The sequence below is a fragment of the Salmo salar genome, chromosome ssa10, assembly GCF_905237065.1.
Source record: "Salmo salar chromosome ssa10, Ssal_v3.1, whole genome shotgun sequence".
NCBI lineage: Eukaryota > Metazoa > Chordata > Actinopteri > Salmoniformes > Salmonidae > Salmo > Salmo salar.
Window position 1 is genome coordinate 120,203,786 of NC_059451.1, and position 12,566 is coordinate 120,216,351.

The 12,566-nt window shown below is 42.7% G+C and overlaps 1 protein-coding gene across 3 annotated transcripts in view; it reads left to right on the forward strand.

Annotated features, from left to right (window-relative positions):
• The window catches only part of LOC106579049 (neuroplastin), a 51,378-nt gene that overhangs the window by 13,800 nt on the left and 25,012 nt on the right, over positions 1-12,566 (forward strand). For 2 of the 3 annotated variants that reach the window (XM_045688555.1, XM_045688556.1), the window contains exon 2: positions 5,985-6,332. The exons of the other annotated variant lie outside the window; for it this stretch is intronic. In XM_045688555.1, the coding sequence (XP_045544511.1) occupies positions 5,985-6,332 (348 nt within the window). The remainder of the gene's footprint in view (positions 1-5,984; positions 6,333-12,566) is intronic. 3 annotated transcript variants of the gene reach the window in all.

The window sequence follows — 12,566 nt, forward strand, 5'->3', positions numbered from 1 at the left end:
GCAAGAGAAGTGACACATTTTCCCTAGTTAAAAGAAATTTATGTTAGCAGGCAATATTAACTAAATATGCAGGTTTAAAAATATATACTTGTGTATTGATTTTCAGAAAGGTATTGATGTTTATGGTTGGAGCAACGTGTACCTAAGCGATTATATGCAACGCAGGACAGGCTAGATAAACTAGTAATATCATCAACCATGTGTAGTTAACTAGTGATTATGATTGATTGATTGTTTTTTCTAAGATAAGTTTAATGCTAGCTAGCAACTTACCTTGGCTTCTTACTGCATTCGCGTAACAGGCAGGCTCCTCGTGGAGTGCAATGTAAGGCAGGTGGTTAGAGCGTTGGACTAGTTAACCATAAGGTTGCAAGATTGAATCCCCGAGGTGACAAGGTAAAAATCGCTCATTCTGCCCCTGAACAAGGCGGTTAACCCACCGTTCCTAGGCCGTCATTGAAAATAAGAATGTGTTCTTAACTGACTTGCCTAGTTAAATAAATAAAACATATATATTTTTTTTTAATTGGCCAAATCGGCGTCCAAAAATACAGATTTCCGATTGTTATGAAAACTTGAAATCGGCCCTAATTAATCGGCCATTCCGATTAATCGGTCGACCTTTAATCCCCTGAATAATACAGAATATACTATACATTGTATACAATACACTCTTCCAAAAGGGTTCTTTGGCTGTCCCCATAGGAGAACCCTTTAAGGTTTTAGATAGCACCTTTTGTTTCCCTAAGTGTATAGTGAGGGAATTTGCTAAAGCAGTATTTTATGTATAGGAGTTCTGGTGATATCCATGAGATGATCTGTAGGATGACAAGGTCACTGGTTAAAATCAGTCGGCTATGAATCTCTCTCACGAGCAAAGCACAAAAAAACCCTAAAAAAACTTCCAGCCCTCATCCAATATAAATTGGATAATTTCAAACAAAAAACATTTTAAAAAAGAGAGGCATTTATTATGTAAATGATAGATCCTTTATGTACGAGGCTACCAGAGATGGTGTATAATGTTATAGATCCTTTATGTACGAGGCTACCAGAGATGGTGTATAATGTTATAGATCCTTTATGTACGAGGCTACCAGAGATGGTGTATAATGTTATAGATCCTTTATGTACGAGGCTACCAGAGATGGTGTATAATGTTATAGATCCTTTATGTACGAGGCTACCAGAGATGGTGTATAATGTTATAGATCCTTTATGTACGAGGCTACCAGAGATGGTGTATAATGTTATAGATCCTTTATGTACGAGGCTACCAGAGATGGTGTATAATGTTATAGATCCTTTATGTACGAGGCTACCAGAGATGGTGTATAATGTTATAGATCCTTTATGTATGAGGCTACCAGAGATGGTGTATAATGTTATAGATCCTTTATGTACGAGGCTACCAGAGATGGTGTATAATGTTATAGATCCTTTATGTACGAGGCTACCAGAGATGGTGTATAATGTTATAGATCCTTTATGTACGAGGCTACCAGAGATGGTGTATAATGTTATAGATCCTTTATGTACGAGGCTACCAGAGATGGTGTATAATGTTATAGATCCTTTATGTACGAGGCTACCAGAGATGGTGTATAATGTTATAGATCCTTTATGTACGAGGCTACCAGAGATGGTGTATAATGTTATAGATCCTTTATGTATGAGGCTACCAGAGATGGTGTATAATGTTATAGATCCTTTATGTACGAGGCTACCAGAGATGGTGTATAATGTTATAGATCCTTTATGTACGAGGCTACCAGAGATGGTGTATAATGTTATAGATCCTTTATGTACGAGGCTACCAGAGATGGTGTATAGATCCTTTATGTACGAGGCTACCAGAGATGGTGTATAGATCCTTTATGTACGAGGCTACCAGAGATGGTGTATAGATCCTTTATGTATGAGGCTACCAGAGATGGTGGTTATAGATCCTTTATGTACGAGGCTACCAGAGATGGTGTATAATGTTAGAGATCCTTTATGTACGAGGCTACCAGAGATGGTGTATAATGTTAGAGATCCTTTATGTACGAGGCTACCAGAGATGGTGTATAATGTTATAGATCCTTTAGTAGGGTAAAAGTATTACTACTATTAGGTAATGTTATTGCTGTCTTGCTGCCTGGCTGGCTGCATTGTGGATGTGAGCAGCATTACGATCCAGACACAAGCCCAGAAACGTCATTAGAGGACAAATACTGCGTCCCAAAATGACACCTAGTCTATTACATAAAGGGAATAGAGTGTCATTTGTGGCTGCAGAAACTGTTTCCAAAGGAGATTCAATGCAAGACGACAAGTTCACGAGTTCAAATCTTGAGTCACTATGACACTACCGGATTTCTTTCATGAGCAAAAGTACAAAGTACTAAAACACAAAGGACAGAAAAGAGGCATTTGCTATGAAAATCATCGAGCTTTGGTGTATAAGGCCAGCAGAGATGGTCACTGATGTATAGACATTGTAATAGCCTAATTACTATTAGGTAATAGTATTACTCTGTTGTTGGCTGGCTGTATTGTAAATGTGAACAGCATCGTAGGTGAGCAGACAAGTCATCAAAGGTTACATTCCAGATGACACCCCTATCCCCTAGGGACCTCACGATAAGATATTATCTCCGTACTTAGGTGCCGATACATATTCCAATTCTATAGGTATCACGATGCGCTCTTCCAAACGTAAGTAAGTAGCATATTGAACGAGCTAGAACGGCTGCTAGGCTCCTGTAGCGTTAGGAAGCTTCATGTACATTCCTCTGGATAGGACGCTAGTCTCCTGTAGCGTTAGGAAGCTTCATGTACATTCCTCTGGATAGGACGCTAGTCTCCTGTAGCGTTAGGAAGCTTCATGTACATTCCTCTGGATAGGACGCTAGTCTCCTGTAGCGTTAGGAAGCTTCATGTACATTCCTCTGGATAGGACGCTAGTCTCCTGTAGCGTTAGGAAGCTTCATGTACATTCCTCTGGATAGGACGCTAGTCTCCTGTAGCGTTAGGAAGCTTCATGTACATTCCTCTGGATAGGACGCTAGTCTATCGCAGGTCTTTACCAACAAGTCTCCTTCATGTTGAGTGCCAATTAGAGATGCATTGGGTACCATTTTTACAGTCTTTGGTGTGACTCAACCGGTTGGGGTCAAACTCCCTACCTTCTAATCTCAGGACGGACACTCTAACCACACCTTCTAATCTCAGGACGGACACTCTAACCACACCTTCTAATCTCAGGACGGACACTCTAACCACACCTTCTAATCTCAGGACGGACACTCTAACCACACCTTCTAATCTCAGGACGGACACTCTAACCACACCTTCTAATCTCAGGACGGACACTCTAACCACACCTTCTAATCTCAGGACGGACACTCTAACCACACCTTCTAATCTCAGGACGGACACTCTAACCACACCTTCTAATCTCAGGACGGACACTCTAACCACACCTTCTAATCTCAGGACGGACACTCTAACCACACCTTCTAATCTCAGGACGGACACTCTAACCACACCTTCTAATCTCAGGACGGACACTCTAACCACACCTTCTAATCTCAGGACGGACACTCTAACCACACCTTCTAATCTCAGGACGGACACTCTAACCACACCTTCTAATCTCAGGACGGACACTCTAACCACACCTTCTAATCTCAGGACGGACACTCTAACCACAAGGCCACTTAGTTGGTGATGTTCCGAACATATTGCTCTGTGTGTGTGTGTGTGTGTGTGTGTGTGTGTGTGTGTGTGTGTGTGTGTGTGTGTGTGTGTGTGTGTGTGTGTGTGTGTGTGTGTGTGTGTGTGTGTGTGTGAGATGGAAATAAAAGTGCCGAAAACATGTTGATGGAGAGCAAGCTATAGAACTACTATCCCCTATGTAGTGCACTATTTTTGACCACAGCCCATGGTAATGTTCCTAAGAAGTAGTGCACTATTTTTGACCACAGCCCATGGTAATGTTCCCAAGAAGTAGTGCACTATTTTTGACCACAGCCCATGGTAATGTTCCCAAGAAGTAGTGCACTATTTTTGACCACAGCCCATGGTAATGTTCCCAAGAAGTAGTGCACTATTTTTGACCACAGCCCATGGTAATGTTCCTAAGAAGTAGTGCACTATTTTTGACCACAGCCCATGGTAATGTTCCCAAGAAGTAGTGCACTATTTAGGGAGCAATTTGCGACGCACTCAGTCTAGTAGAGGCATCCTCAGAGGATGAGGATATCGATTGTCGGACATATTGGATTACAATTTACCAGAAATAGCAGGAATGGAAGCTAGAGATGGTCCTAAGGTCACTGCCAAGTGATAGACAGCCAGTGAATGTTTACAGTTACACAATATGCCTGGGAAGTCCCTGGTGCTTCACTAACACTACAATGTTTACGTTTTAGCAGACGCTCTTGTCCAGAGCGACTTACAGGACAAATTAGGGTTAAGTGCCATGCTCAATGGCACCTGGGCACATTTGTCGGCTTGGGGAATCGAACCAGCGACCTTTTGGGTTAGTCGGCTCAACGCTCTTAACTGATAGGCTATCTGCCGCCAATGCCACTGCTCTATAGGATTTATAAAGCGCATTACTAATAGAAAACGCCATAATAAGAACCTATTCACAATATAATATGCCTGGGAAGTCTCTGGGTGCTTTAAGAATATTGTTTATGCTGTGAAATACTGTGTATGCAACATGTTGTGTATGCTATGAAATACTGTGTATGCAACATGTTGTGTATGCAACATGTTGTGTATGCAGCATGTTGTGTATGCTGTGAAATACTGAGTATGCAGCATGTTGTGTACAGGGATTGGACTGCTGAGGACTGGGGTAAAGTAATTTTCTCTGAATCCCCTTTCCGATTGTTTGGGGCATCTGGGAAAAAGCTTGTCCGGAGAAGACAAGGTGAGCGCTACCATCAGTCCTGTGTCATGCCAACAGTAAAGCATCCTGAGACCATTCATGTGTGGATTTGCTTCTCAGCCAAGGGAGTGGGCTCACTCACAATTTGCCTAAGAACACAGCCATGAATACAGAATGGTACCAACACATCCTTCGAGAGCAACTTCTTCCAACCATCCAGGAACAGTTTGGTGATGAACAATGCCTTTTCCAGCATGATGGAGCACCTTGCCAAGGAAAAAGTGATAAGTGGCTCGGTGAACAAAACATCTATATTTTGGGTCCATGGCCAGGAAACTCCCCAGACCTTAATCCCATTGAGAACTTGTGGTCAATCCTCAAGAGGCAGGTGGACAAACAAAAACCTACAAATTCTGACAAACTCCAAGCATTAATTATGCAAGAATGGCCTGCCATCAGTCAGGATGTGGCCCAGAAGTTAATTGACAGCATGCCAGGGCGGATTGCAGAGGTCTTGAAAAAGAAGGGTCAACACTGCAAATATTGACTCTTTGCATCAACTTCATGTAATTGTCAATAAAAGCCTTGGATGACACTTATGAAATGCTTGTAATTATACTTCAGTATTCCATAGTAACATCTGACAAAAATATCTAAAGACACTGAAGCAGCAAACTTTGTGGAAATTAATATTTGTGTCATTCTCAAAACTTTTGGCCACGACTGTACTAACGGACGATGTAACAGATACAGTTATTAAAGGGCTATGCTTTAGTTCTTTTCTCTATCTAATCTCTTATTTTTATTGAGCTCTGTTAACCATTGTTTTCCACCATCATATTATTTGCTCTGTCAACTTCTGTTCTTTATTGTGATTCGTCTAATCTTTTCTTTTTTCCTTTTTCCAAACGGTTTCCTTTTAATTCATCCTTTCATTCTCTTGCCTGTTCATCCATTCTACACCCTCACCCTGTTTTCCCTTCTCCACCTGCCAACGTGGACACGCTGCACCACTCCATACCGGAAACACTACTCTCCCTCCTCTCCTGTGGATGACTCCACTGCTACTCCTATACTCCACTGCTCCTATACTCCACAGCTGGCTTTGTGAAGTCTCCCCTGTCTGAGACCAAACTAACAGGTGACACCTTTGAGTTGTACTGTGACGTGGTCGGTAACCCGACCCCAGAGGTCCAGTGGTGGTACGCCGAGATCAACCGGGCCGACTCTTTCCGCCAGCTCTGGGACGGCGCCCATAAACACCGCGTCTCCATCAACACGGCGTACGGCGCCAACGGCGTGAGCGTTTTGGGCGTGACGCGTCTCGGCCTGGAGGATGCCGGGACGTACGAGTGCCGGGCCAGTAATGATCCAAGGAGGAATGATCTGCACCAAAACCCTGCCACCACCTGGATCAGAGCACAGGCCACCGTTACTGTGTTGCAGAGTGAGTGGTCAGAGTAGTAGATTACCCCTGACCCCCTTAGGATGAGGGGCAGCGGCTTTACTAGCTCTCTGTGTGTACCCCAGATCCCTAGACTACATTCCCTGTCCAAAATCCCCAGCATTGTCAGCTCATTCATAGAAGCCATCACCTACCATACATCCTGAAAATTAAGAACCCTCTACCTCAGTCCCTAGACAGCTCAACGATCTCTACCTCAGTCCCTAGACAGCTCAACGATCTCTACCTCAGTCCCTAGGCAGCTCCACTACCTCTACCTCAGTCCCTAGGCAGCTCAACGATCTCTACCTCAGTCCCTAGGCAGCTCCACTACCTCTACCTCAGTCCCTAGGCAGCTCAACGACCTCTACCTCAGTCCCTAGGCAGCTCAACGACCTCTACCTCAGTCCCTAGGCAGCTCAACGACCTCTACCTCAGTCCATAGGCTGCTCAACTACCTCTACCTCAGTCCCTAGACAGCTCAACTACCTCTACCTCAGTCCATAGGCTGCTCAACTACCTCTACCTCAGTCCATAGGCTGCTCAACTACCTCTACCTCTACCTCAGTCCCTAGACAGCTGAACTACCTCTACCTCAGTCCCTAGGCAGCTCAACTACCTCTACCTGTGTATTCTGTGTACCTCACTCCCTAGGCAGCTCAACTAGCTCTCCCTGTGTATTCTGTGTACCTCAGTCCCTAGGCAGCTCAACTAGCTCTCCCTGTGTATTCTGTGTACCTCAGTCCCTAGGCAGCTCAACTAGCTCTCCCTGTGTATTCTGTGTGCCCAGTTACCTTTCCAGAAACCCCTAGGACCACCAGTTTCCTCACAGAAGCCATCACCTACCAGAAGTCATGGAAATGAAGAAATAAGGCATCTGCTTCATCTAATCTGTCCTATAAGAGCACAGTGCTCTGCAGAGACCCCTCCCGCCATGTACGCTGAACCCTGCACCTCTTGTAGATTCAAACTAACCCAGAGATCTTTAACTTCCTCAATTTTCTACTTTGTCTAAACTTTTATTTTACTTTTTTTTTAATCTACCCATCATCTCACATCTACTTCTTGTTGAATTCCCTTTTCTTTTGTTGTCTTTCAGATTTCTTTGAATTGAGTTAACATTTTAATTCGTCACCAGCTTTCAGTATGAGCTGTAAAGTGAACTACGCTCAACATGGGTTTGGACAGAGTCATATATATGTATGTATGTCCTGTATGTTGTCCTCCTGTTAGAAACCTATCAAACTCCGGCTTTAAATCACTACCCTAACCTCGAACCCCTACTTGAGAATGTTACCTCTACAAGCTTCTAAACTGAATTACTGAATGCCTATGAAATCATTGGAGGTTTAGGCCTGCGCCAGTTACAGACATCCAGAGTGCATGTGTATATGCACGGATCTAGTATGGGAAAGTACTAATAAAGATTTAGGATCTGAATTTGACCACCCTTTTGCAGGAGAACTTTCCGGAACTGCAGGACATTTAAAAACTTGTAGTGTTTTTGAAGTTTAAAAAGGCTTCTGAGGTTTGTAATTTCTACTGTGACATTTTTTTTACTTGATTTTCTCTTAAGAATTTTTTTTATTAACCCACTACAAAAATGTCCAATAATTATTATCCACATAATAATTCACATTTCCTGTTGCTGCAAGATTATTTTCCTGCTGTGGCAAAGTGGCTCAAATTAAGATCCTACATCTGTTTATAGCCAACTCATTATGCTTGTCCAGCATGAACGACAGGGTCATTTAGTAGTATGAAGTGAGCATGTATGTGCAACAGTACATCCATAATGTACTGATAATTGTTTGAAAACTAACATTTGTATTCAATCGCAAGAATATTGATACAGAAAAGCTCAGCAGATGTATCATCACACAGTCGTAACATTTCCTGTGGTTATCTATGTTCTTTCTAATCAGCGTTCTATGCCAATATATGAAGTGTTTGTTCATATCGTCCCGATGCACCACCAAAAACCCACACAGGTTAGAATACTAAGAGAGAACATCACCCAGCTGTCATACAGGTTAGAATACTAAGAGAGAACATCACCCAGCTGTCACAACACAGGTTAGAATACTAAGAGAGAACATCACCCAGCTGTCATACAGGTTAGAATACTAAGAGAGAACATCACCCAGCTGTCATACAGGTTAGAATACTAAGAGAGAACATCACCCAGCTGTCATACAGGTTAGAATACTAAGAGAGAACATCACCCAGCTGTCACAACACAGGTTAGAATACTAAGAGAGAACATCACCCAGCTGTCATACAGGTTAGAATACTAAGAGAGAACATCACCCAGCTGTCATACAGGTTAGAATACTAAGAGAGAACATCACCCAGCTGTCATACAGGTTAGAATACTAAGAGAGAACATCACCCAGCTGTCATACAGGTTAGAATACTAAGAGAGAACATCACCCAGCTGTCACAACACAGGTTAGAATACTAAGAGAGAACATCACCCAGCTGTCACAACACAGGTTAGAATACTAAGAGAGAACATCACCCAGCTGTCATACAGGTTAGAATACTAAGAGAGAACATCACCCAGCTGTCATACAGGTTAGAATACTAAGAGAGAACATCACCCAGCTGTCACAACACAGGTTAGAATACTAAGAGAGAACATCACCCAGCTGTCACAACACAGGTTAGAATACTAAGAGAGAACATCACCCAGCTGTCATACAGGTTAGAATACTAAGAGAGAACATCACCCAGCTGTCATACAGGTTAGAATACTAAGAGAGAACATCACCCAGCTGTCATACAGGTTAGAATACTAAGAGAGAACATCACCCAGCTGTCATACAGGTTAGAATACTAAGAGAGAACATCACCCAGCTGTCATACAGGTTAGAATACTAAGAGAGAACATCACCCAGCTGTCATACAGGTTAGAATACTAAGAGAGAACATCACCCAGCTGTCATACAGGTTAGAATACTAAGAGAGAACATCACCCAGCTGTCACAACACAGGTTAGAATACTAAGAGAGAACATCACCCAGCTGTCATACAGGTTAGAATACTAAGAGAGAACATCACCCAGCTGTCACAACACAGGTTAGAATACTAAGAGAGAACATCACCCAGCTGTCACAACACAGGTTAGAATACTAAGAGAGAACATCACCCAGCTGTCACAACACAGGTTAGAATACTAAGAGAGAACATCACCCAGCTGTCATACAGGTTAGAATACTAAGAGAGAACATCACCCAGCTGTCATACAGGTTAGAATACTAAGAGAGAACATCACCCAGCTGTCACAACACAGGTTAGAATACTAAGAGAGAACATCACCCAGCTGTCATACAGGTTAGAATACTAAGAGAGAACATCACCCAGCTGTCATACAGGTTAGAATACTAAGAGAGAACATCACCCAGCTGTCACAACACAGGTTAGAATACTAAGAGAGAACATCACCCAGCTGTCATACAGGTTAGAATACTAAGAGAGAACATCACCCAGCTGTCACAACACAGGTTAGAATACTAAGAGAGAACATCACCCAGCTGTCACAACACAGGTTAGAATACTAAGAGAGAACATCACCCAGCTGTCATACAGGTTAGAATACTAAGAGAGAACATCACCCAGCTGTCATACAGGTTAGAATACTAAGAGAGAACATCACCCAGCTGTCACACAGGTTAGAATACTAAGAGAGAACATCACCCAGCTGTCATACAGGTTAGAATACTAAGAGAGAACATCACCCAGCTGTCATACAGGTTAGAATACTAAGAGAGAACATCACCCAGCTGTCACACAGGTTAGAATACTAAGAGAGAACATCACCCAGCTGTCATACAGGTTAGAATACTAAGAGAGAACATCACCCAGCTGTCATACAGGTTAGAATACTAAGAGAGAACATCACCCAGCTGTCACAACACAGGTTAGAATACTAAGAGAGAGCATCACCCAGCTGTCACAACACAGGTTAGAATACTAAGAGAGAACATCACCCAGCTGTCATACAGGTTAGAATACTAAGAGAGAACATCACCCAGCTGTCACAACACAGGTTAGAATACTAAGAGAGAACATCACCCAGCTGTCATACAGGTTAGAATACTAAGAGAGAACATCACCCAGCTGTCCATACAGGTTAGAATACTAAGAGAGAACATCACCCAGCTGTCATACAGGTTAGAATACTAAGAGAGAACATCACCCAGCTGTCACAACACAGGTTAGAATACTAAGAGAGAACATCACCCAGCTGTCATACAGGTTAGAATACTAAGAGAGAACATCACCCAGCTGTCATACAGGTTAGAATACTAAGAGAGAACATCACCCAGCTGTCATACAGGTTAGAATACTAAGAGAGAACATCACCCAGCTGTCACAACACAGGTTAGAATACTAAGAGAGAACATCACCCAGCTGTCACAACACAGGTTAGAATACTAAGAGAGAACATCACCCAGCTGTCACACAGGTTAGAATACTAAGAGAGAACATCACCCAGCTGTCATACAGGTTAGAATACTAAGAGAGAACATCACCCAGCTGTCATACAGGTTAGAATACTAAGAGAGAACATCACCCAGCTGTCATACAGGTTAGAATACTAAGAGAGAACATCACCCAGCTGTCACAACACAGGTTAGAATACTAAGAGAGAACATCACCCAGCTGTCATACAGGTTAGAATACTAAGAGAGAACATCACCCAGCTGTCATACAGGTTAGAATACTAAGAGAGAACATCACCCAGCTGTCACAACACAGGTTAGAATACTAAGAGAGAACATCACCCAGCTGTCACAACACAGGTTAGAATACTAAGAGAGAACATCACCCAGCTGTCATACAGGTTAGAATACTAAGAGAGAACATCACCCAGCTGTCACAACACAGGTTAGAATACTAAGAGAGAACATCACCCAGCTGTCACAACACAGGTTAGAATACTAAGAGAGAACATCACCCAGCTGTCATACAGGTTAGAATACTAAGAGAGAACATCACCCAGCTGTCACACAGGTTAGAATACTAAGAGAGAACATCACCCAGCTGTCACAACACAGGTTAGAATACTAAGAGAGAACATCACCCAGCTGTCACACAGGTTAGAATACTAAGAGAGAACATCACCCAGCTGTCACAACACAGGTTAGAATACTAAGAGAGAACATCACCCAGCTGTCACAACACAGGTTAGAATACTAAGAGAGAACATCACCCAGCTGTCATACAGGTTAGAATACTAAGAGAGAACATCACCCAGCTGTCATACAGGTTAGAATACTAAGAGAGAACATCACCCAGCTGTCATACAGGTTAGAATACTAAGAGAGAACATCACCCAGCTGTCATACAGGTTAGAATACTAAGAGAGAACATCACCCAGCTGTCATACAGGTTAGAATACTAAGAGAGAACATCACCCAGCTGTCACAACACAGGTTAGAATACTAAGAGAGAACATCACCCAGCTGTCACACAGGTTAGAATACTAAGAGAGAACATCACCCAGCTGTCATACAGGTTAGAATACTAAGAGAGAACATCACCCAGCTGTCATACAGGTTAGAATACTAAGAGAGAACATCACCCAGCTGTCATACAGGTTAGAATACTAAGAGAGAACATCACCCAGCTGTCATACAGGTTAGAATACTAAGAGAGAACATCACCCAGCTGTCATACAGGTTAGAATACTAAGAGAGAACATCACCCAGCTGTCACAACACAGGTTAGAATACTAAGAGAGAACATCACCCAGCTGTCACAACACAGGTTAGAATACTAAGAGAGAACATCACCCAGCTGTCATACAGGTTAGAATACTAAGAGAGAACATCACCCAGCTGTCATACAGGTTAGAATACTAAGAGAGAACATCACCCAGCTGTCATACAGGTTAGAATACTAAGAGAGAACATCACCCAGCTGTCACAACACAGGTTAGAATACTAAGAGAGAACATCACCCAGCTGTCATACAGGTTAGAATACTAAGAGAGAACATCACCCAGCTGTCACAACACAGGTTAGAATACTAAGAGAGAACATCACCCAGCTGTCATACAGGTTAGAATACTAAGAGAGAACATCACCCAGCTGTCATACAGGTTAGAATACTAAGAGAGAACATCACCCAGCTGTCACACAGGTTAGAATACTAAGAGAGAACATCACCCAGCTGTCACAACACAAGCCTGTGTGATGTCTCTATCAGGGTTGGGGTCAATTCCATTTC